General features: G+C 35.2%; 1 protein-coding gene across 1 annotated transcript; it reads left to right on the top strand.

The window, feature by feature from the left end:
* The first annotated feature begins 3,453 nt into the window (after nt 1-3,453).
* On the top strand, nt 3,454-22,138 carry LOC120354270. The gene is made up of 5 exons (XM_039441165.1): nt 3,454-3,622; nt 6,667-6,816; nt 13,024-13,186; nt 17,910-18,129; nt 22,083-22,138. The coding sequence occupies exons 2-5, from the start codon at nt 6,668-6,670 to the stop codon at nt 22,136-22,138; spliced, it is 588 nt and encodes a 195-aa protein (XP_039297099.1). The 5' UTR covers nt 3,454-3,622; nt 6,667.
* Nucleotides 22,139-25,849: the final 3,711 nt, after the last annotated feature.

The following is a 25,849-nucleotide window of genomic DNA, read 5'->3' on the forward strand; positions in this document are numbered from 1 at the left end:
TGTTCAGTCATGTCTGTAGACAAACTTGCTTTTCACAAAAGACACGAATATATTCTGTTCAGACATGTCTGTAGACAGACTTTTGAGCTTTTCACAAAAGACACAAATATAGTCTGTTCAGACATGTCTGTAGACAAACTTGCTTTTCACAAAAGACATGAATATATTCTGTTCAGACATGTCTGTAGACAGACTTTTGAGCTTTTCACAAAAGACACAAATATAGTCTGTTCAGACATGTCTGTAGACAAACTTGCTTTTCACAAAAGACACGAATATATTCTGTTCAGACATGTCTGTAGACAGACTTTTGAGCTTTTCACAGAAGACACGAATATAGTCTGTTCAGACATGTCTGTATACAGACTTTCAAGCTTTTCACAAAAGACACAAATATAGTCTGGTCAGACATGTCTGTAGACAGTCTTCTAAGCTTTTCACAAAAGACACAAATATAGTCTGTTTAGACATGTCTGTAGACAGCCTTTCAAGCTTTCAACAAAAGACACAAATATAGTCTGGTCAGACATGTGTATAGACAGTCTTTTAAGCTTTTCACGAAGGACACAAATATAGTCTGTTCAGACATGTCTGTATACAGACTTTCAAGCTTTTCACAGAAGACACAAATATAGTCTGGTCAGACATGTCTGTAGACAGTCTTTTAAGCTTTTCACAAAAGACACAAATATAGTCTGTTTAGACATGTCTGTAGAGAGCCTTTCAAGCTTTTCACAAAAGACACAAATATAGTCTGTTCAGACATGTCTGTATACAGACTTTCAAGCTTTTCACAAAAGACACAAATAAAGTCTGGTCAGACATGTCTGTAGACAGTCTTTTAAGCTTTTCACAAAAGACACAAATATAGTCTGTTTAGACATGTCTGTAGACAGCCTTTCAAGCTTTCAACAAAAGACACAAATATAGTCTGGTCAGACATGTGTATAGACAGTCTTTTAAGCTTTTCACGAAGGACACAAATATAGTCTGGTCAGACATGTCTGTAGACAGCCTTTCATGCTTACCACAAAAGACACAAATATAGTCTGTTTAGACATGTCTGTAGAGAGCCTTTCAAGCTTTTCACAAAAGACACAAATATAGTCTGTTCAGACATGTCTGTATACAGACTTTCAAGCTTTTCACAAAAGACACAAATAAAGTCTGGTCAGACATGTCTGTAGACAGTCTTTTAAGCTTTTCACAAAAGACACAAATATAGTCTGTTTAGACATGTCTGTAGACAGCCTTTCAAGCTTTCAACAAAAGACACAAATATAGTCTGGTCAGACATGTGTATAGACAGTCTTTTAAGCTTTTCACGAAGGACACAAATATAGTCTGGTCAGACATGTGTATAGACAGTCTTTTAAGCTTTTCACAAAAGACACAAATATAGTCTGTTCAGACATGTGTATAGACAGTCTTTTAAGCTTTTCACAAAAGACACAAATATAGTCTGTTCAGACATGTCTGTAGACAGACTTTTAAGCTTTTCACAAAAGTCACAAATATATATTGTTCATACATGTCTGTAGACAGACATGCTTTCCACAAGAGACACAAATATATTCTGTTCATACATGTCTGTAGACAGACTTTAATCTTTTCACAAAAGATACAAAAATATATTCTGTTCAGACATGTGTATAGACAGTCTTTCAAGCTTTTCACAAAAGACACAAATATAGTCTGGTCAGACATGTGTATAGACAGTCTTTTAAGCTTTTCACGAAAGACACAAATATAGTCTGTTCAGACATGTCTGTATACAGACTTTCAAGCTTTTCACAAAAGACACAAATATAGTCTGGTCAGACATGTCTGTAGACAGTCTTTCAAGCTTTTCACAAAAGACACAAATATAGTGTGTTCAGACATGTCTGTAGACAGCCTTTCAAGCTTTCCACAAAAGACACAAATATAGTCTGGTCAGACATGTATGTAGACAGTATTTTAAGCTTTTCACAAAAGACACAAATATAGTCTGTTTAGACATGTCTGTATACAGAATTTCAAGCTTTTCACAAAAGACACAAATATAGTCTGTTCAGACATGTCTGTATACAGAATTTCAAGCTTTTCACAAAAGACACAAATATAGTCTGTTCAGACATGTCTGTATACAGAATTTCAAGCTTTCCACAAAAGACACAAATATAGTCTGGTCAGACATGTCTGTAGACAGTCTTTTAAGCTTTTCACAAAATACACAAATATAGTCTGTTTAGACATGTCTGTAGACATCCTTTCAAGCTTTCAACAGAAGACACAAATATAGTCTGGTCAGACATGTGTATAGACAGTCTTTTAAGCTTTTCACGAAAGACAAAAATATAGTCTGTTCAGACATGTCTGTATACAGACTTTCAAGCTTTTTACAAAAGACACAAATATAGTCTGGTCAGACATGTCTGTAGACAGTCTTTCAAGCTTTCCACAAAAGACACGAATATAGTGTGTTCAGACATGTATGTAGACAGTCTTTCAAGCTTTTCACAAAAGACACAAATATAGTCTGTTTAGACATGTCTGTAGACAGCCTTCTATGCTTTTCACAAAAGACACAAATATAGTCTGTTCAGACATGCGACTGTAAAGACAGACATGTTCGACAGACCTGCAGTATCATTAGTGGCTGGTGATAAAGGTATAATTTATGAAAATAGCATCAGCTGATTAAAAACACGTATGTTTGTGGTGAATTAAGCTTGATTTCCACATTATTAGTAACATTGGACAGTGAAAATATAATTACCACGAGAACTAATTGGAATATTCCGACTCAGCCCAGCAGAGCAGGAGTTTTTTAGAACTCATGGAAATAATATATTCACTGTTCACCACTACATGGCTTTTAACTTGAAGATGGTTTCCTATATTATATCAGTGACAAAATCAATGGAAATATAATTTCCATAAGTTCTAAAAGAATGCTTGCTTAGCCGGGCTGAGTGAGGATGGCCAATAAGAACTTGTAGCAATATTATATTCCCACTGGTATATATAGTGAGGTCCACATTTTAATGGCAGTATTCGATTAGCAATGGCACCATATTGCTATCCTTGTCTATCATTTAACAAAGTAGATAGCACTATCTCTTTCTCGCTTTGCTCTGTTGCCAGATCATCTTTTAGCAATGTAGAATTTATAATGAATTAACAAAATATTTCACTTCAAGTACCTATGTGAATTCATTATGAAATTATTAAAAAATATTATTCATTGCTTAATTAAATACAATTGATTATTTTAAATGAGAATGAACAGTTGATATTACATTAATAAACCTGTATCAGCTACCGTCGATAGAAGGCATTGACAAAACAGAGGTTTCGCAACCTTGTTCTCCTATCTTTCTCCACTGCCATTATAACGTGGACCTTACTATAGGAATCTAGCTCCAGTCTGAACACAGCTCAATATGAGAGTAAAACAAGAAATCTTTATGCAAGTATACTGCAAATCAATTGAACTGCTTGAAAGTTTCTGAATATTCCTTGTTCTCAACTTTGTTCCAGACTCCTATGTTATATTTGAACATGACTCATCGACAGGTGTAGGCCAATGGAAGAGTGGAACAAAACAGTTGGATAACTTCAATGGGAAATCGAAAAAGTAACACAACATTTGAATTATCTTGGGAACTGAATATTGATTATTGGAGATTGAAGAGAAAATGTGGGCTAACCCAAGTATTGAAGTGAGGGTCAGAAGCCCCAAGTAACCAAAATTGCTGGCTTATGTACAAAATTACAGAAAATAATTATCCATCAGGAGTTAGAACTTAACTTTATTGCTTGAGTGAGACAGTTATTGCAACACATAGTGGAGCTCGATAATTTTGCCAAAGCAATAAAGATGTTTCATCCTGAAATTACATGTAACAATTCTTTCAGAACTAAAGAACGAAGCTATAAAACCAAAATAGCTTACATAATATTATTTTGTCGACAATGTTGAGGTTATGAACCTCAAGGTGCATTTCCATTTGTGTGTGAATGTTGTCGTCAATCACGACAGGGTGAGAAACTCAAACTTGAGGGATTTAAATTTTTCTGGAGAACCTGAAAGATTATTTTAAATTATGTTTCAATTGGGGAGGTTGAGTTAATACTTTCAAATATCAAAATAAAATGAAACATAGCTATATGTGAGACTCAGTTTAAAATCCCTGACATAAATGATTGGTCCTTGCACAGTGATTTGCCAAAGCCCATTTAGCTATATCTCAAATAAGCATCACAAATAAATCACACATAAGCACTATTCACTTTTTTCGTACATTTTCGTACATGCTTCCATCCAACCAATGTCTTGGCATAGGAAAAAGTTTCAATCGACATCAATGTTAACAGACCTGGAAGACATTCACATAGAATTAATAAACAATATGGCGACTCTTGGCGGGATTTCTCACCATATTTAGCGATTTGGAGGTTATAAACAACTTGAAAAAACATAGGGGGAAAAAATATATCTTTCAAAAAAAGCTATCACAACCTCTAAGATTCATTAGGCGGGAGTAGATATTGGATTTAACAGCACAACTTTGGACCCATAACTCAACTGACCGTTTTTACTTATTGGAAACATGAATAAGCTCTTTCTGACGACTGTGCAACGGAATCATGTGTCTGATTGGACGTTTTTACCTTCCTTGCCCTATTACCATAGGTATGGAAAGTATTGCTTTCTGAAAAATTTAAGGTACCCCAATTACGAATTTCTATACGTTTCGAGGTCCCCTGAGTCCAAAAAAGTGGTTTTTGGGTATTGGTCTTTATGTGTGTGTGTGTGTGTGTGTATGTGTGTGTGTGTGTGTGTGTGTGGTGTGTGTGTGTGTGTGTGTGTGGTGTGGTGTGTGTGTGTGTGTGTGTGTGTGTGTGTGTGTGGTGTGTGTGGTGTGTGTGTGTGTGGTGTGTGTGTGTGTGTGTATGTATGAGTGTATGTGCATCTGTGTACACGATATCTTATCTCCCAATTAACGGAATGACTTGAAATTTGAAACTTAAGGTCATTACAATATAAGGATCCGACACGATCAATTTCGATAAAATGCGATTCAAGATGGCGGCTAAAATGTTGTCAAATACAGGGTTTTTCGCGATTTTCTTGAAAACGGCTCCAACGATTTTGTTCAAATTCATACCTAAAATAGTCATTGATAACCTCTATCAACTGCCACAAGTCCCATATATATGTAGAAATTTCAGGAGCTCTGCCCCATCTATGCGAAGTTCGGTTTAGATTCCCTATTCTCAGGCTTTAGGTACAATTTTAACAAAAAATTCCAATTGGAAAAGATTGAGCATGAAAATCTCTACGATTAATGTTAAGTAACATTTTCACCTACAATTCAAAATGAGCTTAAAATCCGAGAAAATGTTATTATTTCAATTGCAAACTGTTGGCAACTGTTGATTCTATTGAATCATTCAATAGCGTGTGTCTCCAGCGTTATTGTCCTGTCATCAGCTGGCTCAGATCTCTGTTTATAAGTAGACTTGAGATGCGCGGGAACACTAGCGTCAGGTGATAAATTTTCATAACGGCAAGGAAAGTTGTGTGAGTGTGCCACACCAGATTTTTAGTTTAATGGGAGCTATAGTTCACTTTGACATCTGTGCAACGGGAAGTGAATTTATGGCTTTGTAAATGAGGTAACTGCCTGTTTTCAACTTCATGTGACGACTCTGCAACCGGGCATTAGATAGCTAACATAAATAACGATAAGTTATTAGATCAGCTCTTCCAGCACAGTTGGAATTTGGACAATATTGATGTCTTCAGACAACAATGCCAGTCGTTTTCAACTAATGAAGTTTGAGCACAAAATGAGAACCGAGTTTTAGCCATTATGGAACTTGAATAACTATGGATCATATGACTAAAACCAGGAATCAATCAGCTGATAACAGAAAATTCCAATGATCAAGAAGTAGAAAACCTACAGTATGTGTCCCACAGCTTTGCCTACATGACTTTGTAACAGAATATTGGCAAGGTATGGTTCGCAGGGTTATATTCATGGCTTCACAAAAACATCAGCATTCAGATGTCTTTGATCACTAGATGGAGATAGCAGGGTTCCGATCTCCCTACAGAGCTTCCCTGGAGAAAGCTTCCTATACACAGAGATTCTTCATTAATGAGAGAGTTGCAACGTAACACCAACAGTGGAAAGAGAATGTTGAATGAATTTCAGCTCATGGGCTTCCACTGAAAATGCTCGATTACAAGTGTCAGTTGCACAAAAGCCTGTTGAATTTTGATCGTGATTAAACCCACGACTGCCAATTGGAGAAGCCACTTCTATAAAAAGCTCACTCTGATTGGTTTCAGTGAGATCAATCATGGTGAAGTCCAACCAGTTTTTGTACAACCGGGCCTAAGCTGGTAGGAAAAGCCACAGGACACGGACTGTAACACTGCGTTGTGCTCAAAGGACTTAACTCCAAAATCTCACTGTGTATCTTTCTGGATGCAATACGTTGCTTTCCAGAAGATACATAATAGTACCTGATGCTTGAGAAAATATATATTTCCAAAATATATGTTGTGTCTCAATTTGACATGTAGTCTTAAGACGCTTGACGCTAATGACTTCTGAATACTTTTGACTCCTATCTCACATTTATTTTTTTTTTTTACAAAACCAGAATGTTTGAAACACTACGGTATGATGAGAGCAATTATAATCCGAAGATGATGTACCACCTGGATGTGTCCAGGTCTCAGCACGCAGAAAGAACATTGCTAATGGGTTCCAAGTGGACGAAAATATATGGAAATTCTCGGACCAACTTGATGTGAGTGATATCTTGAACATGGTGATGAATAAATGATGATAATATATTATTTATTCCCATAGAAAATAAAACAGACAACACGTGGGAGTACATTAAAAAACAGTAAAAAAGTGAATTTGTATGGATTTTGAGTCCCTCATAGGAAGGTCTCACCTCACCTGGATATCCTTCCGACAGTCACGCCCTACTCAATCACATGAGCAGTCGCGTGTTATATTTTGTACAGCATCCAATTTTCCAAGTGTTATGTACTCTGTTTACTGTCAAAACATATTAATCGATTGTGTAATATTACTTTTTCTATCTTTTTGGATTATTTTACGCCTATGAACATTTGGATGGTTACATTTCATAGCCCAATAAGGTACATCAAGCAAAGCCATCAATTCTGTGTTATCGGTTCGTTTACAGTCCCCCTATACAGTCTTTCGCTATCTCATGCACAGTGCTACTTATGCAATGTCGCGACTAAATTGCACCTAAAGACTGAATCATTGCTCGGTTGATACAGCAACTCAGTGGCGTGATGGGGGGAAAGTTCTGGAATGCATAGGTGACTCATTCACTGATAGATAAATAGATAGATATATATTACGTCTGGTTGGCCTCAACGGCGTCAGACAAGTCAAAGTGCTAGAAAAAGCGAGACACCATTAATTTTTCATTAAATTCATATCTAGTATATAATTACTATTTGTCTTTGACTCTATTACAGTAATCAAAATAGTCCTTCAGACTATAAAAGCATTCCTCCTTTAGAAATAATTTCAAACTTCGTTTAAACTTTTTTATCGTTAATATTTCCCGCAACCGAATTTGTAGTACTTGGTAAATCTTTCTACCAATATAACAGGGTTCTTCTTCATACAAAGTCAATTCATGATATTCCGGGAAGGTACTCTTATGCCGTGTATTATATTCATGCGTCTTATTAATAGTCTGTAGTGAACACCTTCCAATATATACACACATTTCCAAGATATAGAGACAGGGAACACTGAGAATCTCCATTTAAATAAAATAGTCCCTACAATGTGTTTGTGGATGCAACCTCACCATAGTGCGCAAAGCTTTCTTTTGACAAATGAAAATTTTCTGAAGGTTACTCTCTCTAGCTCCCCATAGGGCCACTGAATATGTAATATGTGACTCCACCAAGCAATGATAGACCGACTTCAATAGAGGCTTATTATTTAATTTACTTAAATTCCTTAAGACAAAAATTCCACTCGCTATTTTACTTTCGATCTTATCCAATTGTTCCCCCCAACCCAGCCCTTCCTCCAGTTTCACCCCTAAGAAGTCCATTGAGCTCTTGATTACCAATTCCGACTCTCCAATGAAAAATTTAGGTGTTTCATTGTGTCTTAACCTCCTACTCTGATGGGTTTGTAGACACATATAATCTGTTTTCGAGGCATTCAACATCAATTTATTATTTGCAAAATATTGGCACAGACATAGATATTCATCTTAACATAGGACTCAATTTCCAATTTTCTCAAGTCTTGGCTTCTTGTCACCAGAGTCGTATCATCTGCAAAAACATACAGATTCTCGATGGAAACCGACCCTGCAACATCATTCACATAGATCAAGAACAACAAGGGGCCCAGAATAGAACCCTGAGGGACCCCAGAGACAATTAATTTAGGCTTTGATCGTGTGAATTTTATTTTATTTTTAGTTCCATGTTGAATCTCTTTGACTTGATACCTGTTTGTCATATACGAATCCATCCATTCCAATGCAGAGCCTCCAAAACCATGAAGTCTGAGTTTATTCATCAACAGATCTACATTTACACAGTCAAAAGCCTTGGAGAGGTCGGCAAAACAAGTGATTACCGCCTCTCCCGACTCAATCGCATCAATACAATAGTTGAGGAAATCTATTAGTAACAATTTGGTACAATTAGATCTGCAGAAACCATATTGCTTATTACAAAGAATGTCGTTATCCTCCAGGTAATCTATAAGCTGATTACAAATGACTCTCTCCAATATCTTAGAAATAACCGGAAGCAGAGAGATTGGCCGATAGTTATTCAAATCAGTTCTGTCCCCACTTTTAAAAAGAGGTTTGAGTCTTGCTGTTTTACAGCCATCAGGACAAATTCCTTGTTTTATTGAAGAATTTATCAAGTGTAACAAAGGCAAGACTATTTATTCTACACAGAATTTTACTACCTTCATACTAATTCCATCCAAACCATATGAAGATTTTTGCGCAAACTTGGAGATTATGTGTTGAGGGTGGATTCATCTATTTCAACAGAATTCAGTATTCTACTTTGTACTTCAGCCTCTTTCACGCTTTGCGCCCTCTTCCCACCCTCTATTTCTTCACTAATTGATTCTGCAATGTTTACAAAATGTGTATTCATAATCTCTGCTATCTTTTTAGGATTTTTAACAGTCTCGTCCTTATTCCTCAAAATTAACTTCTCAACTTTTTTCTGACCCTTTCCCCTAAATTCGTTTACTACTTTCCAGTACTCTTTAGGTTTATTACTGGCCGCTTCTATTCTTCTGTTATACCAACAAGCTCCAGCAAGTGCAACATTTGTTTTATACAATCTTTTAGCTTGCTTGTAGTATATCTTTTCTTTCAGTTGTTTTGTCTACTTTCCATTCCTCATAACGGTCTACCATATTAATCTTAAGATTTGTAATTTTCTCATCAATCCATTTTATCTTATTTCGGTAGATCTTTTTCTCTTTGAAAGGACACGAAATATCAAAGTGATACAAGAATAGTTTGACAAAGGTATCATATTTCCTGTGAATATCATTTTCACTGTACACATCAGTCCAATTCTCAAGTTTCAATCTATTTTTCAATCAATGCAGGTTGACGTCAGCTCAGTAATTCTAGTAGGCAAGAGAATCCTCAAGTTCAGACCAAAACTCTTCAATAAGTTATTGAAACAATTTGCTGCTCTATCTTTTTTCATTATATTTATGTTAAAATCTCCCCCTATTATTATTCCATGCGAGTTCAAGAATGGTTCTAATGCTTTGAGATAGGCACTCAACTTTTCAACAAATATATCAACAATAGCATCAGGACTCCTATATATTGATGACAGAATTATATGTTGATTATCCAATTCCACCTGTATGTCACAGCACTCAAAAATCTTTTGCTCGGAAAATTTTTTACCTATCTCCATAATCTTTAAACTCCCAGTCATAGTTGAATCATTTTTATAAATAGCGACCCCTCCCTTTCTCATATCTTTTCTTTCAAAATAATCCAAGAGGGAATAATTGTGCAATTCAATTGAATTTAACTCCACCCCATTCAATAGTTTAATAATTGTGCAATTTAATTGAATTTAACACCACCCTATTCAATAGTTTTGTGCAACGAAAAAACTGGCACTTTTGTAATTTTTACAACAGCGTGACTGCCGGAAGGATATAGAAATTCAAGCCATCAATAGGCCTTACAACTGTCATTTTTCAGCTGGGACCTACCATCGTGTCACAGGTTCAGCCACTACCTCTGTAAACATAGTCATAGTGCATGACAGGTGGTTGGTTGATGGTAACGTCAGCTAAGGTAGGGCTCCTACACCAATAGAACACTGGCTGATATGGATCAGCTGAAATCAACAAATTTTATTTTTATGGAGGTGGTGACTCAGCTCGGCCGTACATCGGTGCGGTTATACAGAGTGGGTGAAAAGTCCGAGAATGGCTTAATATCTCATACACAAAGGTTATTTGTTGGTGCTTGTGATTTGGGATCCTACTCAAATTGAAAATACTACTTCACTATGACTTCAAAAGATTGGTCCGCCATCTTGGATCCACCATATTGAATGCAACTTTATTTTTTTAAATGGGAAGGTTGTCATGCGATACATGATTTTGATAAGGCATTTGAAGTGAAAATGCATGGTAAAAGCCACGCATCGATATATCAAGCCGTTTAGAAGATATTTACACTATTAATCAATACGGTACCACATATATGTATTTCATATTTCTGTTATGCATGATATAGATTAATAATGTGAATATCTTCTGAACGTTTCGAGATATTAATATGCGGTTCTCGTCATTCATTTTTTCTTAAAATTTCGTATCGAAATATGTATCTAATGACAACCTTACTATTTGAAAAAAAGTATTATTCAATATGGTGGATCAAAGATGGTGGACCATATTTTTAAAGTAATAGTAAAGTGGTATTTTCAATTTGAGTAGGATGCCTGATCACACTCACCATCAAATTACCTTTGTGTATGAGATACGAAGCCGTTCTCGGACTTATTTCTCTCCTTCTGCTCTGAATAGTATTGATTAATAATGTGAATATCTTCTTAACGGTTTGAGATATCGATATGCGGTTTTCGCCATTTTTTTCTTCAAATTTCGTATTGGAATCATGTATGGCATGACCACCTTCCTATTTTAAAGAATAGAATTGCATTCAATATGGCGAATCCAAGATGGCGGAACAGATTTTTAAAGTCATAGTAAAGTAGTATTTTCAATTTGAGTAGGATCCCCAATCACACCCACCGTCAAATAACCTTTGTGTATGAGATATTAAGCCGTTCTTGGACTTTTCACCCACCCTGCATGTGTCCCGGCCTTACAATTTCACAGAATAGTAAGAGGGGGAACACAAGTAGGCTAGCACTAATCAAATCAGAAACATAGGTCTATCTGGAATCGTTGTTGAATCCATCCCGTAGAATACAGGAGGATGATAATGAATAAAAGACAAAAAGGATCACCTCAAGTCTGTCAGATCATATGAAGGTACATTATAAGCAAGTAAAAATGAATTGGAATACTTATTTTGGTATAAATGAATATCTGGAATCGAAGTGGGAATAAATGGAAATTTAAAGGATTCTACACACTTACGAATTTTGCCTGTGGATTTTGCTCGGTGCAAAATCACTGGCCATACTTTTCAAGTCCATCCTTTCCACTGAAATCAAAATCGTCCAATAATGGAGATAGAGGAATTTTGATTTTAGAATTATTGGATTCAGCACCCCAGATTGCATAAGCATAGATCCCGTTTTCGAAAATACCCGGAAACAAGGGAGTTATGATTTTAGTATGGCTTTCTTTTGGCATAGTAAAAATGTACTAAGTTAATTGATGATAATAATTCATTCGCTCACCAAGGAACAAGCGAAGGTTTCTAGAAGCTTTAGATCACTAAACTTAGGGTCAGCTGCCGAGCTCGGGAATCAGCTGAGTTCTAGACTTAAAACAGCTGGAGTCAGAAAATTGGATTCCCGAAGTGGGGTGTAGTTGCAGTTTTCATGACAATCTTAATTTTTTCATTTCTATAATTGGAAACGTTTTTATCATTTCTTTATTTCTTGTGTTTAATTTTCTAGTTTTTCAGAATTCAATTTACACGTGACTATTACGAGACTATTACACGTGACTAAAAAAAGTACTATGACTGCGACAGCACCCCGTTTTGGAGAGCCAATTTTCTGACTCAGCTGTTTAAAGTCTAGAAATCAAAAGTTTGAACATAAATAATTCAAAACTATAATATTATACGTTCTAGTTTCTAAAAGCATTTTTTTAACTTTGGAAAAATGAATCAAAATATAAAATCAAATATCAGAAAACTTCTCCTTTTATCACCTAATAAAATAAAAAATGAATAGATTCAAGTGCTCATGGATTTTCCAACTTTGACAATTTTGAGTTCACGAGAGCGCTAAATCCGAATCTGGAATCAAAATCTTCCTATCTTGATCTCTAGGCGATCTAGATTTTTGATAACTACACGCGCCCAGCCGGAACAGCCTACACACTACAAATAGTCTCTCCCGAGCCGAGCCGAGCCGAGTCGCTCCAGTAGCCCTGGATGGATTTGGCCTGGCTTGGCTCGGCACGGCTCGGCTTGGAAGAAAATCGCGACTCAGCTCTGGCTACACTGCAGTGATGATAACATTGCTAAGTGTTAATAATGCTAAGATATTGTTCATACTTTGTAATTTATTCTATTATTGCTAGTGTTTGCCCTCTGTCTGATAATTTGCGACTCCTCCCTGCACACGGACAAATCATCCAGGCAGGGAGAATTTATTCATGTAATTTATAACACTTTTATATTTTGTGAATATGTAATATTCTATGAATGAACCAATTTGAATTTGAATTTTGAATTTGAAATTATGATTCTTTGTAACATTCAAACATGATTCTCCAATAGATGTGTTGAAGAGGAAGAGCTAGCTAGAAGAGAGTTCTTGAATAATAATACTCTATATCTCACAAAAGTATCTGAACAAGGAAGTGGAAACAATAAGAATAAATTCCATGTTGACTTCAATCTCTTGACGCTTAAAATTTGGAACTGCACTGATAAAGACAATGTAAGAACTCTATTTAGAATTGAGTATAATAGTTCCTATTTCTACATTATATTAGCTCATTCAAGTGAGGTCTACATTGTAAAAGCAGTATATTATATGATTAACATTGCTGATGCTATCATTGTCTATCATTTAACAAAGCAGATATCGCTATCTTCTCCTGGTTCTATAACTCTGCCGAATCGATTCTAAGAATGCAGAAATATTATTAATCACCAAAACATTTATTCTCATTTTTTGTTTTTTTTTCCAATCATCGAGAAAAATATATTCTATTGACAAAGGAAATAATATTGATTGTTCTTTACAAGAATAAACAGGTTGATATAACATCAGATTAGTGACATTGAAACTTAAACAGCGTCGACCTCACTTTTAAAGTAGTAACATTATTTTGAAGTTCCTTAGTTCTCATTGAAAAAGTGAAAATACATCAAAATATTCAAATGTGGATCACCCCAAGGTATCACTATCAGATCAATCTCTCATCTTCCCACATTAAACCCTTGGTGTGTATGCTACATTTTCCTTGGTCAAAGTGTATACAGTTTCCAACATTTACACAGATTTAAATACACGATGGATTTAAGGTCTGAAATGATTGAAAAGAAAAAGAAAGTGAATGAAGAAGAATGGATTTATTAGGTATAATTATAAAAAAAACACATCATGCTAGAAAAAATTAATATGGAGAAAGAACAAAATGTTTCTTTTCTGGATCAAAATGTTGTAAAATTACTCAGAAATTTCCAATTCGTAGAGATTTGATTGAAATATTTTTGTTTTTGATTAGTTTTAGAATATTGTTGATCAGTTTTAAAATATCAAAATTTAAAATTTTTAGTTTAGTCATTAGTTTGGAAGTGTAAATTGGACTTTTTGAAGTGAAAAGTGAAATCTAACCTCATTCTTTTTTGAAACTTTTATTTGTAAAAATATGGGAGAAGACAGTTTTGGGCTATGCCTGTTGTCTTCTCCCAATCATATTTTAATTATGATTTGTATTGTGAATAAAAAAATACCGTAAATAAATGAACAACAATGGTTGAGTTCAAAGCCACTGATCAATTCCATCGAGTTTTTTTTACGTTCAGAAAAAACCTGATCACAGATTAGTGATCACAGATGAACCACAGAATGGAAAGTCGGCTAGTATCCTGACGCCATAATCTGCCATCTTCAAAGAAAATGTATTATTGTAATACAGCAGTAGTTTTAATTTCTATAGTGAGGTCCACATTATAATGACAGTATTTGATCAACTTTGGTTTTGCTATCCTTGTATCTTTTGACAACGCCGGTGGTACTATCCTTTTCTTGGTCCACAACGATACCAATTATATTTTCGATAGCATAGAAATATAATTGATTATTGCAGAAAATCGGCATCGCTATTCTTCTATCTCTATCCACTGCCATTATAACATGGACCTCACTATAACAAGATGATGCAGTCATGTGTCGTGGTCTTGGTGCACTCAAATCTTGGTTAGATTGATACCTCCCATTTTGTGTGTATTCTGTGGCTGAACGGTTGCTCATGAGTCATGACTGACAGATGTTCCCCCTGTTGATCATATTCTATAAACAAAACTAGAACTCAACCTATTTCATTGTAATCAATTAAAATGGAAAACCATCAGGTCATTGTAGTAGTTTTAAATGCTTTGTAAAATATTTTAAATGTTATTGAATTTATGTTATCATGCATTTCTCTGCTCCCAAATACATTATAATGGAGTCCATTATTTGTAAACAACGTCGTACTCAGCCATGTCTGTTTACATTCAGCTACTCAATTTACGATCTTTTCCATCAGTGGAAAAGTACGATTAACTGATCAGTGAATGAACCGGATATGACGTATTTTTTTTCTTATCAGTTAGACCAAAGACCTTAAAGAGGTATAAACGCACAATACCTATGCCTTCCCAATGCTAGCTCTTACTTGAAATTAAAGGTTCCATTGAGGTATTTTAGCGCGATATATCATATGATATATATTTTTTGTAATATTAAAGATCACAAAAATCTTCAAGATCTTCAGTATCCAATAATCTTCCAGGCTGTCCCCTTAATGGCCGATTTCAATTCCAAATAATCTAGCGCTGCATGTGAGTCTATGAATCGTTCAACGACAAAACAGTACTTCGTTCAGAGCCACGTTTACTCACCAATCTCATCGTTCACTCACCGATCAGTGGCTTTGAACTCAACCAATGTAAGGTAATACATGAGAGATCAAGAATTGAAACCTGTCCATGCTGTATTTGGTCCATGCTGTGGCTTAGTGCAAGAAGTACCTATGTCAAAATATCAACTTTCTCACAAATCAGCTTGGAAGTTCACCTTGTATTTTCGAACTACAGCATTTCAATACAGAAATGCGAGTGCTAAAAGTGCAGAAGTCGACGTTGGTAGTTCTGGCACGGAGTATGAATGATAATCTAAATACTACATATTTCTTCATTTGTAGTTTTCGCACTCTGAGAGTGGAATAACAGTTATTTATAATTTAGTTACTGAATCATGACATTGGTAGTATAAACTTTATAACGTTTTATCTTTTTATTGAGATAGGACATTGGCACTTCTGGAACTGAAAATAATCAATATTAGTGATGTATTAGTGTATTAAACTCATTTCTGAAAAAAATTGACATTGATAGTGAAATTTACATTATCTCATGAGATATAATATAGCATTAGTTGTATTTTCTTCAGGGCTACTGTTGAATATGAATAAGAATGAGAATCTAAGTAGCCTACCATTTTTGGAATAGTTTAGTCATGACATATGTTTCAGCTATAATGATGCCGTCAATGAGTTTTTTGAGAATAAAAATAACATGACATTGAATAATACTATTGGAAGCTTCTTATTTTTGATCATATGTTTCCACATTCATATGATTCTATAAACTAGGACTGTAGATTTCAAAATTGAATTCGCATTATTCTATCGAAAAAAGGGAATACAATAATTGAGTTCAGAAAGATTTAAAGAAAATATACTGGAAAGGGAGGAATTGGCATCCTACATAGTTTGACCAGAATACGGTACTCGTCAATAAAAAATTGGTGAGTGTCTGTCAGACACTGCATATATACACTAAGGGTCGATGTATTGTAATTCTGTTTCCAATTACCTGTAAGCCAATCAAAAGGATAAACTACAGCACTGCTAAAATAGTTATTGTCTACATTCTTCAACGCCATGAACAATATATCACCCCAGACCACATTGACAGTTCAATAAAGCTTCCTGATCAAAGGCTTTCTCTGGTCAAGCTTGTTAAAGATATCTTGAAATAGGTAAACAAATCTGAACTATTTCAAAGATGATCTCAAATTTGTTTCTGAAGGTAGCGGGCAAATGCTTCTCATATCAAAACCAGAGAAAGTACTTCAAGGATGCCCAATCATGGAACTACTATACTTACAGAATTCTTCTAAGCTAGTGCCTGTTGTGCATATAATGCACCTCTCATATCTATCAGGTTCATCGAGAGCCGAGCAAGCGTCATCTAGGCTCAAAACAACATGAGGAGACAGACATACATCGTCTGTCTGTCTGTCTACATTGCAACATTCTGAGGGAATTCTGCGCAGTATGTCTGCTTATGGCCACCTGTTGCCAAGAATTATCTCAGTCTTTATTTCGATAAGGAGATTTGATGGAAAATTGAGATGATCAGGAATTGTTGTTGAGGGAAAAATATATTAAGAAAGATATTGACCGAGCGAAGTGAGGTCTAAGATTCAAGTCGACGGTTTGGCATTTCTCTTTATGTTTAAATGTTTATATGTTAATATGTTGCGCATTTACGGCGATTCTCATGAAATTCGACAGGTATGTTCCTTTTTAAATTGTGCGTCGACGTATATACAAGGTTTTTGAAAATTTTGCATTTCAAGGATAATATAAAAGGAAAAAGGAGCTTCCCTCATACGCCAATATTAGAGGAGAAATCAGACTATGGAGTTATTCATCATAAATCAGCTGTCTAGTGCACTATAATACTTTTTTCTACATCTTGAAAATGTATTTTTCCATCAACGTTGTAGACAGTTGCTGCCAGACCTGATAACAACGCTCACACTCACATTCCGAGATGACACGTCACGGTACGATAGGACAGAAAGCACTATGTTTATAAGGATTTTCTCTAGTCATTTCAAATTGATAATATTATTTATTAATTTTTGAGAAAACATAGCAACAGGTCAATGTAACTTATTGAGCGCAAGGTCTAATGTTCACAGAACTACTAGTATCATTATATAATATTGTTGTAAATGTGCTTTTTTGATTAACACTTTATTCATTGAAAGTTTACAATATTGAACAAGATAATAGATAACAATATTGAACAAGGTAAAAATGAAATAGAACATCATCTTTCAACGTATCTCATAAAACTCAACTTGTTATTATTTGTAAACGTTCGTTGCTGTAACAGTCACCTTGACAACCGTGCTCGTATGATAAGTATCCATGTAGGGTCAGCCTACATCGATATATACATACCATCGAGAACATTCCTTGTAAGTTCCATTTCATTGAATATTGCCATATTGTTATGAGTTCACAAGTTCACAATCTTCAACAATTCCATATTGTTAAAATCATCCTAATGTACTCCTCGATATTATAATATACGGTATGAATTTATTATGGTATGTGATAACCATAATTTTTATTATCTGTTTAATACTATAGAGCAAACTGTCATTATATGGAGTGATGAATACTTTCACAATACAACAATCATATGACTACCATTATAATGACTACAACCGGGTTACACTGAAAGAAATAAAATTTTATGATGGAGTGACTGTCTTACATGGCAAGGTTCCTGGACAAGGAGATATGGAAAATTATGAATTTACAGAATTCAAATATCTCGATGTAGCTGATATGAGTTCGGTGAAGTTTGGTGAGTCATCCATATCTTTCATAATATAATATGTGGAAGAATTGTCTCACACATGTATAAAATTGGAAATTCACAAATATGCACTCCATCATGACTGAACTACAGTCTACCATCTGAACAGATAAACCTACAATTTAGATAGGGATTATGAATTTACTGAGGATTGTGATAGGACCATTTCCATTGTTATCGTACTACTTTTTTCAATTTTTATAATCAAGACAAATTTACTCATTTTGTAATTCAAATTTTCTAGAACTATGAAGCTCCACCAGTAGATAAGATTATGATAAAATTATGAGATTATAATGGAGTTCTAGACCATTTTAGGAGCCTCTAAGGGCCAGTTTCCAAGCTGGGGATTTAGCTTATTAGTTTTATGCCTGGTTGCAGAGTCGCTACATGAAGTCAGCCATAGCTAACAGAGCCATTAGTCTAACAACTCGCTCATGAATAGATGTTCGTTGCAGAGTCGTTTGCAAGACCCCTTTTCTATGGCCCTGACAAGGCACACACTTAAGTCGCACTGCTGCTCATACCACTTTTTGCCTGGTATGCTTGTATCCAACTAACGTTTTGGCAACGGGGAGGGAATCACTGTGAACAGTTCTTCCAAACCACCAGTCGGATGACGTCACAGCATGGCGCTTGTTTATCACAACACTGCTGTCTGCTCTGCTTATTATGTTTTTGATGTTTGGAGGTTACGAATCAAAATCGTAACCTGCAGACTACTTTGTAATTATTCTCAGTTAGTTTGATTTTGTGATAGCTATGAATGAATTTAGTAAGATAAAATTAGAGGTGGAAGTAAAAAATAAGTGACTGGTGTATTTATTATTTTAAAAAAATGACTAGAACTATTTCATTGTCCTCTGGCATTTTGACATGTCTTGGAAACAAAGCAGCCAGTTTACAAGATAAATTTCCAATGACTCTGCATATGGTAAAAACTTAAAATACACTTGGCGCGAATGTATAGTGGATTTATAAGCACAATTCTGGGCATTCAAATAAAGAGCACTTTTAGTTATTGGTAGCTTCAGATGACGTCATCTGCCTATACGAAAAAATCTGTCTCTGCAACAGAAAAACGTGTTTGTTGGCGTACTGTTACCTACCGGCAGAGCAATAGCTAACGGAACGTCTCTGCAACGAGATTGGCCTGTTAGATAGTTAAGTCCACGCTGTTAACTATGTGCGACGCTATTTGTCGACTCTGTAACCGGACATTAGACTTTGAAAAGCTCCAGTCGGAAAATTGGCTTTCTGAAACAGGGTGCAGTAGTACCCTAGCTATTATGATAATTTTATCTTCTCAAAGCTAAAACTTTACACTATTAATTTCATCTTTATTCTATTTTTGTTCAATTTTAAAGTTTTTACTTTCCTTGCCCTATCACCATAGATAAGGAAAGTATTGCTTTCCGAAAAAAATTCAGGTACCCCAATTTCTGAATTTCTATACGTTTCAAGGTCCCCTGAGTCCAAAAAAGTGGTTTTTGGGTATTGGTCTGTATGTGTGTGTGTGTGTGTGTGTGTGTGTGTGTGTGTGTGTGTGTGTGTGTGTGTATGAGTGTATGTGCGTCTGGGTACACGATATCTCATCTCCCAATTAACCGAATGACTTGAAATTTGGAACTTAAGGTCCTCACACTATATGGATCCGACACGAACATCTTTGATCGAATGAAATTCAAGATGGCGGCAAAAATGGCGAAAATATTGTCAAAAACAGGGTTTTTCGCGATTTTCTCGAAAACGTTCCCAACGATTTTGATCAAAGTTATACCTACAATAGTCATCGATAAGCTCTATCAACTGCCACAAGTCTTATATCTGTAAAAATTTTAGGATCTCCCCCCCAAACAAGAAATTTTGAGTGGAAAAGATTGAGCATGAGAATCTCTACAATTAATGTTGAGTAACATTTTCACCTAAAATTAAAAATAAGCTCGAAATTCGAGAAAATGTGATTATCCAATTGCAAACTGTTGGCAACTACTGTTGATTTTACTGAATGACTAGCCGTCAGGCTCGCTTCGCTCGTCATATCCGTCTAGCCAGAGGGCTCCGCCCCCTGGACCCACGACTGGATCGTCCAAGAATGAGATCAGCAGGCTCGCTTCGCTCGCCTGCATTTTTCATTTGAGCATTTTTTTCATATGTTAGGACAATCCAGTCGGGGGTCCAGACTAAACGTCTGGCTAAACGGATATGGAGAGCGAAGCGAGCCTGACGGCTAGTTATATAATATTCCCAGGATTGAAGTAGCAGTGCCCAATCAATTTTTCCGCGATAAATGCATTTATCTATGGTGCCAACTTGGTGCCAACCTAACAAAGTCAACTCAACTTAATGCCAATCTGACAAAATTATTTAGTTGCCAATTAACAACTGTTTCGAAGAGGTACTCTATCTAGATTATAGTTTTATAGTAACATATGATATGGAAATTTCAATTATAATAAAGAGATTAGGAGAAGAAGAATGTACATGCTAAAAGACGAACTTTAAACTCTTAAAAACAACCCTTAGAGTTAAAATATTGCCAAAGGATTTCTTAGTGCGCCTCTAAAGGGCCAACTAAACATACCTACCAAATTTGAACGTTTTTGGTCTGGTAGATTTTTAGTTATGCAAGTGAGTGAGTGAGTGAGTGAGTGAGTCAGTCAGTCAGTCAGTCAGTCAGTGAGTGAGAGCCATTTCGCTTTTATATATATATATAGATTAACTATGAAGAGATAGCAGACCGACCTCGTGTGTCTCCAGCGTTATCGCCCTGTCACCAGCTGGCTCAAGTCTTTGAATAGTAGACTTGAGATGCGCGGGAACACTAGCGTCAAGTGATGAATTTTCATAACAGCAAGGAAAGTCGTGTGAGTGCGCCACACCAGATTTTCAAAATTCAATAGACTATGCCCCGTTTTGGAACGCCAGTTTTCTGACAACAGCTGTTTAAAGTGTAGAACTTATATCTGAATCCTGAGCTCGGAAACCAGCCCTAAATATCAACAAAATTGGATGAGACTTTTGTGAAATTAATGAGATTTGAGAGATAAATCAATAAAATCCAATTATAAAATGAATAGATGAATAATTATTATGTTATTAAAAATACTGTTATTGATCATAATAGAAATCTTGAGCTTCATAGGATTGAAAAAAAATTTCTCTTAGTTTCTCTGTAAAATACGAAAAAAGTATTTTTCTACTTAAAAAATTTGGAGAATAATATTTCAAGTTATTCAATTGATGAAAAATTGGATATCCTCTCTCATTCAAACCCAAATGAATGAAATCCAATCCTTCTTCATTCATATATTTCATTCCAGTCAAGTCAATATGGACATGAAAGAAAGGGAGAGCTTGAATTGGATTTATATTATAGTTGGGATTTTTTAATATAATGTTTAGAAACATAAGCCTGGAAACAATTTTATAGCATCCACAATAAATTAGCATTCAGCAATCCAAATAATAAGGAAACATATGTTTTGGAAAAAGAATTATAGTCCAGTCACTATATACATTGGTGCTTGCAATAATTTATATTGTAGGCCTGATTTTCTAATAATTATATTATTTGGATACATGAGAGAAGTCCAGAACCAAATTCTTCATGTAAAATTTCCTTGTGCTATATACAGAGTGGCCCAGAATCCTCGTATTTTTAGTTCATTTTCCAGTTTTCAGCTGTTTCCGCCAAATCCAGTGATCGGAAAGTAAAATTTAATCTCGCCTTTTTCAAGATTATGAAATTCTGAATGAAATGAGATCATTCGGGACTCCCTATTTCCAATGAGTACTGAGTGATGATTTTTCAAAAATGAGTGAAATTTTCAAGAATGTTACTGTGAATTGTTCTTTTACTATAAATTGCTCTTTTCCTCAATAAAATTAGTTCCAATTCCAATTGAGCAGCTATTAATGTAGTATCTCACATTTTCCAGAAGGAAGCATAGAGATGGCTGCTGGCAGTGGGCTGGCTCAAGTGAGCACAACGTGAGTTATATGTCATAATCATCAATATTTAATATTCCATTTATAGATGACTAGCAGGTAACCCGTGCTTCACAAGGGTCTTTCTTAAAACTTGACGTAATGAGATCTAGAAGAATTCAATATGGGCCTATAAGAATCCTCGGTCGATTATGGTGCACTTCAAGTAAATCAGTATGATCACCTTTCAATTTAAAAGAGAAGTTGGATTCAAAATGGCGGAAAAAATTGGGTGTGGCAGAAAACCTGTTTTTATCATTCGAAACGATCCCCAATCATACTTATCTTCTAATTTCCCTTTTAAGAGAAATCTTCTGCTGCTTCCATACAAACTGGAAGCATGACGGATAATTGAAAACTTGATGTAATCAAATCTTGAAGAATTTAAAATTGGTCTATAAACACCCTCGGTTAAGCAAGAATCTATATGCAACATTTCAAGTTAAATTTCAAAAGTTCAGTCAAATAGTTCTGACGTGATAATGCGTCAAACATAATTTTCCTTTACTTTACACCTGTATAGGCTACGTTTATAATCCAGTTCTTTCCTTTATTATAGTATAGAAGATGATAAATGGATGAATGATCATTGTTATTTTACTAAAAGATAGAATAAGTTGAATAGTTTCCCTTTCAGAGGGAGTTTTGACAATCCACAAAGCTCATTTTTCATTTGAAAATGTAACGAAAAGGTGCATATGACCTTATTTTTTGCTGAGCTTGCCAAACCACTCATTCCAATATAAAAATTTTCGACTGACTCTACAGTGAGTCAGTCATTCTATCAGGGCTCGAATAATTTTGAAATCTTAATTGAATAAAAATGAAAGAATATAATTTCTTTATGTAAATAACAACACCTTCATTCAAAGACATATTAACTGGATGCGTTTTCATATTGCCGATACAGCATTGATGAAACTGTTGACATTTATTTAGCACTTTTTCTCAAAAATTGTTCTATCTGAAAAATTATCAATCCATGCCACGTGTAGGCCTAAACATTGCATCAGGAAACCGAAGTTTCAAAACTATGTTTTTCAGGTAGAAAGCAATATAGAAACAGAAGTTCCTTTTTCAATTTCGACCATATGATTTGGTGATTTTTTAATAAAATCGAATGTACCATTAATGAGATTTAAACATTAATTCTGAAAAATCTAGAAGGAAAATTAAAATTTGGGCTTCCAGATTCATGAGATTGATATTATTAGAATCTATGTGCAAAACTTGGAGATCTAAATCATTCCTGTTTTTCCGGTATGCAATCCACAAGTTGACATGTTTGATGCGAACAAACGAACACACGAACAAACACAACTCTACTTTCTCTTTTTTTATAGATACCCCCCTTGGTTGGAACCTGCTCAAATGGAGTTCCTATTAGTCATAGGCCTACACAGAGTTGATGGAAATGATTGAAACAGCTGAATATTTCTCCTACAAGTTTAGGGGTATCCACAATGTTGGAGTTAGCTGTCTAAGTCGAGCTATTTGCTAATGCTGTTCCAACTCGATGCTATTGTAGTATGTTAGAAACAAATTAGCAGACAAGATAGCAGAGAGCACAGGTTTGAGTCCGCTAACTCAAGCTAACTCAGTTAAAACAGCGGCCATATTTGTTTTGGACATATTTGGTAGCGAAAGTGAGGTTATGAACTTCGAGTTACACAATCATCCGCTTGGAGCATTTTGCAGTTTGCTTATAGAAAGGTCTATAAATACCAGTGAACTCTATACTACTGATAAATACAGGTCATGACACCCATGTTCCTTATGGAGCGGCCATTTCATGGGGTCTTTATAGCAGTAAATTTGAATATCCAATCTAATTCAATTTGCTTGTAACAAAATTATGCATTTTAAAAACAATATTCTAGTTCAGATAATATGTGAATTCAGGCTTTCAATTTTTTAATAATGAGATTTAAATAAATAAATGCTTAGTTATTCATTATTAAAAATTGTTCTTGTTCTTGTAAATCAAGGATTATGATTCAAAAGGCATTGGGACAAGACGGAAATATGCGAGGCCAATTTTAAAAAGAGTTTCAAGTTCCTGATCAATTAAATCTGAAAATCAACAATTCAGTCCCTAGTTGGAATCTGATTCATGAGTATTCTGTCGGAACAATTTATTCCACAATTCAAAGCCAAGCAATAACCCTTGAACAATTTACAAAACATCATGTTGTTCAATCCATAGTGAGAACTGCTGATAAATTTGAAAATTGGTGTACTAGGACCCCATACAATGACGATTTTGCAATGCATCACGGGATTGTGTCATGACCTGTATTTTTAGACCTTGGCTTGTAGCAGTTGGTTTTGGATGGAGCGTTTACAATCCAGAGTTATCAAACAGTACTTTAGCTGGCTAGAACAACATTGTGAATACCCCTAATAATATGGACAGTTTAATTGGGGTTCCTATCTGGAATGAAAAATTACTCTTGAATTATTAGGCTACTCTGTGACTTCAACAACTTCACAACTCATATGAATCCAAATTCATAGTACATTATCTCGATGCAGAGCTCCAAGAGAAAATGACAGATGAAATGATCAATTTGTTGATGTGAAAGTTGTGAATATATGTTGTAGCCTGTATCAACCAGCTGGGTTCATGTGTCAGTGCATGAAGGTCTGTCTGTGTGATAGCTTCCAAACAGCATTTTTCAGCTGACTAAATGAAAAACCAAAACCGATTTTTTCTTCATGCACTGTCAATGTTATTTATTATATCCTGAAAAAGGACAAAGGAGTGAGACAATCTTGTTGTCCAACAAAATTGACCTGTAGAAAGGTTAGAAGGATATGTGTTCAAAATTTGAAGCTGATTGATCAATTCTTCCTAATGTTATGGTAGAACATACAAACGGGCGAAAAACGACTTTGGCCTCCAGAATGTAAAAAGTGAGAACTCGCTAACGCTCATTCAATGAAGGCATGTATATCATCATGACTCCTTGAAGGTATGGAATTGATATAGAAAGGTACGGTACAGATTGGTATCAATCTTTCCATTATCATGTGTACAAAGAGAATAAAGAGAAAATGGCAGTCATTACCTAATATTTTTGTCAACATGAAAAGACAAATCTTTCAGTGGTTGAAACAATTTGTTCTATTTCAATTTAAATGAATGGCAATCGAAATGAAAATTCTTGTAGAGTTTTGGGAGCCATAACAAATATAATTTTCTCAAAAGGGAAGTGCATGGGATAAAAATTTTAGTGGAAAATTTTTTCTTGGATATTTTCATGGAATATCTTGATAAAATATTAAATACAAGCGGTAGAAGAAAGCCCTGATAAATATTGGTGGCCAGCTTGTTTTTGAGGTGTTCGCCTGTGATTTTGACTTTTCATCATCCATTTCCTCATCATACTAGTCCGAATAGAAAAATTGAGACATCTTCTATGGTTGTTACCGTACTCAAAAATGACCATGGAAGTAAATTTGCGCCTGGAAGTACATTTATGCCAGGACTGAAGGTCATGCAAATTGAAGAAGTGTATTATGATAGTATATAAATGTTGTTAGTGCTCTAATCCCACGGATTATCAAGGTCACATTGTATCCACATCAGATTCTCAATTTATTTCAGGGTGACTCTGATAAGTCAGCTACGTAGTTTGGTTGGATAACTACTAGGTACTTCCAGTTGTTTGGTTTCCAAAATGACATTTACATTTTACTCTATTCATATTTTATC

This window comes from Nilaparvata lugens, chromosome 14 (genome assembly GCF_014356525.2).
Source record: "Nilaparvata lugens isolate BPH chromosome 14, ASM1435652v1, whole genome shotgun sequence".
NCBI lineage: Eukaryota > Metazoa > Arthropoda > Insecta > Hemiptera > Delphacidae > Nilaparvata > Nilaparvata lugens.

Excerpts from the sequence above, each read along its gene's own strand:
- LOC120354270 (XM_039441165.1), top strand. The coding sequence starts at position 6,668 with ATGTTTGAAACACTACGGTATGATGAGAGCAATTATAATCCGAAGATG. Across the intron at positions 6,817-13,023 it reads AATTCTCGGACCAACTTGAT|ATGTGTTGAAGAGGAAGAGC; the intron begins GTGAGTGATATC and ends ATTCTCCAATAG. Across the intron at positions 18,130-22,082 it reads TATGAGTTCGGTGAAGTTTG|AAGGAAGCATAGAGATGGCT; the intron begins GTGAGTCATCCA and ends CACATTTTCCAG.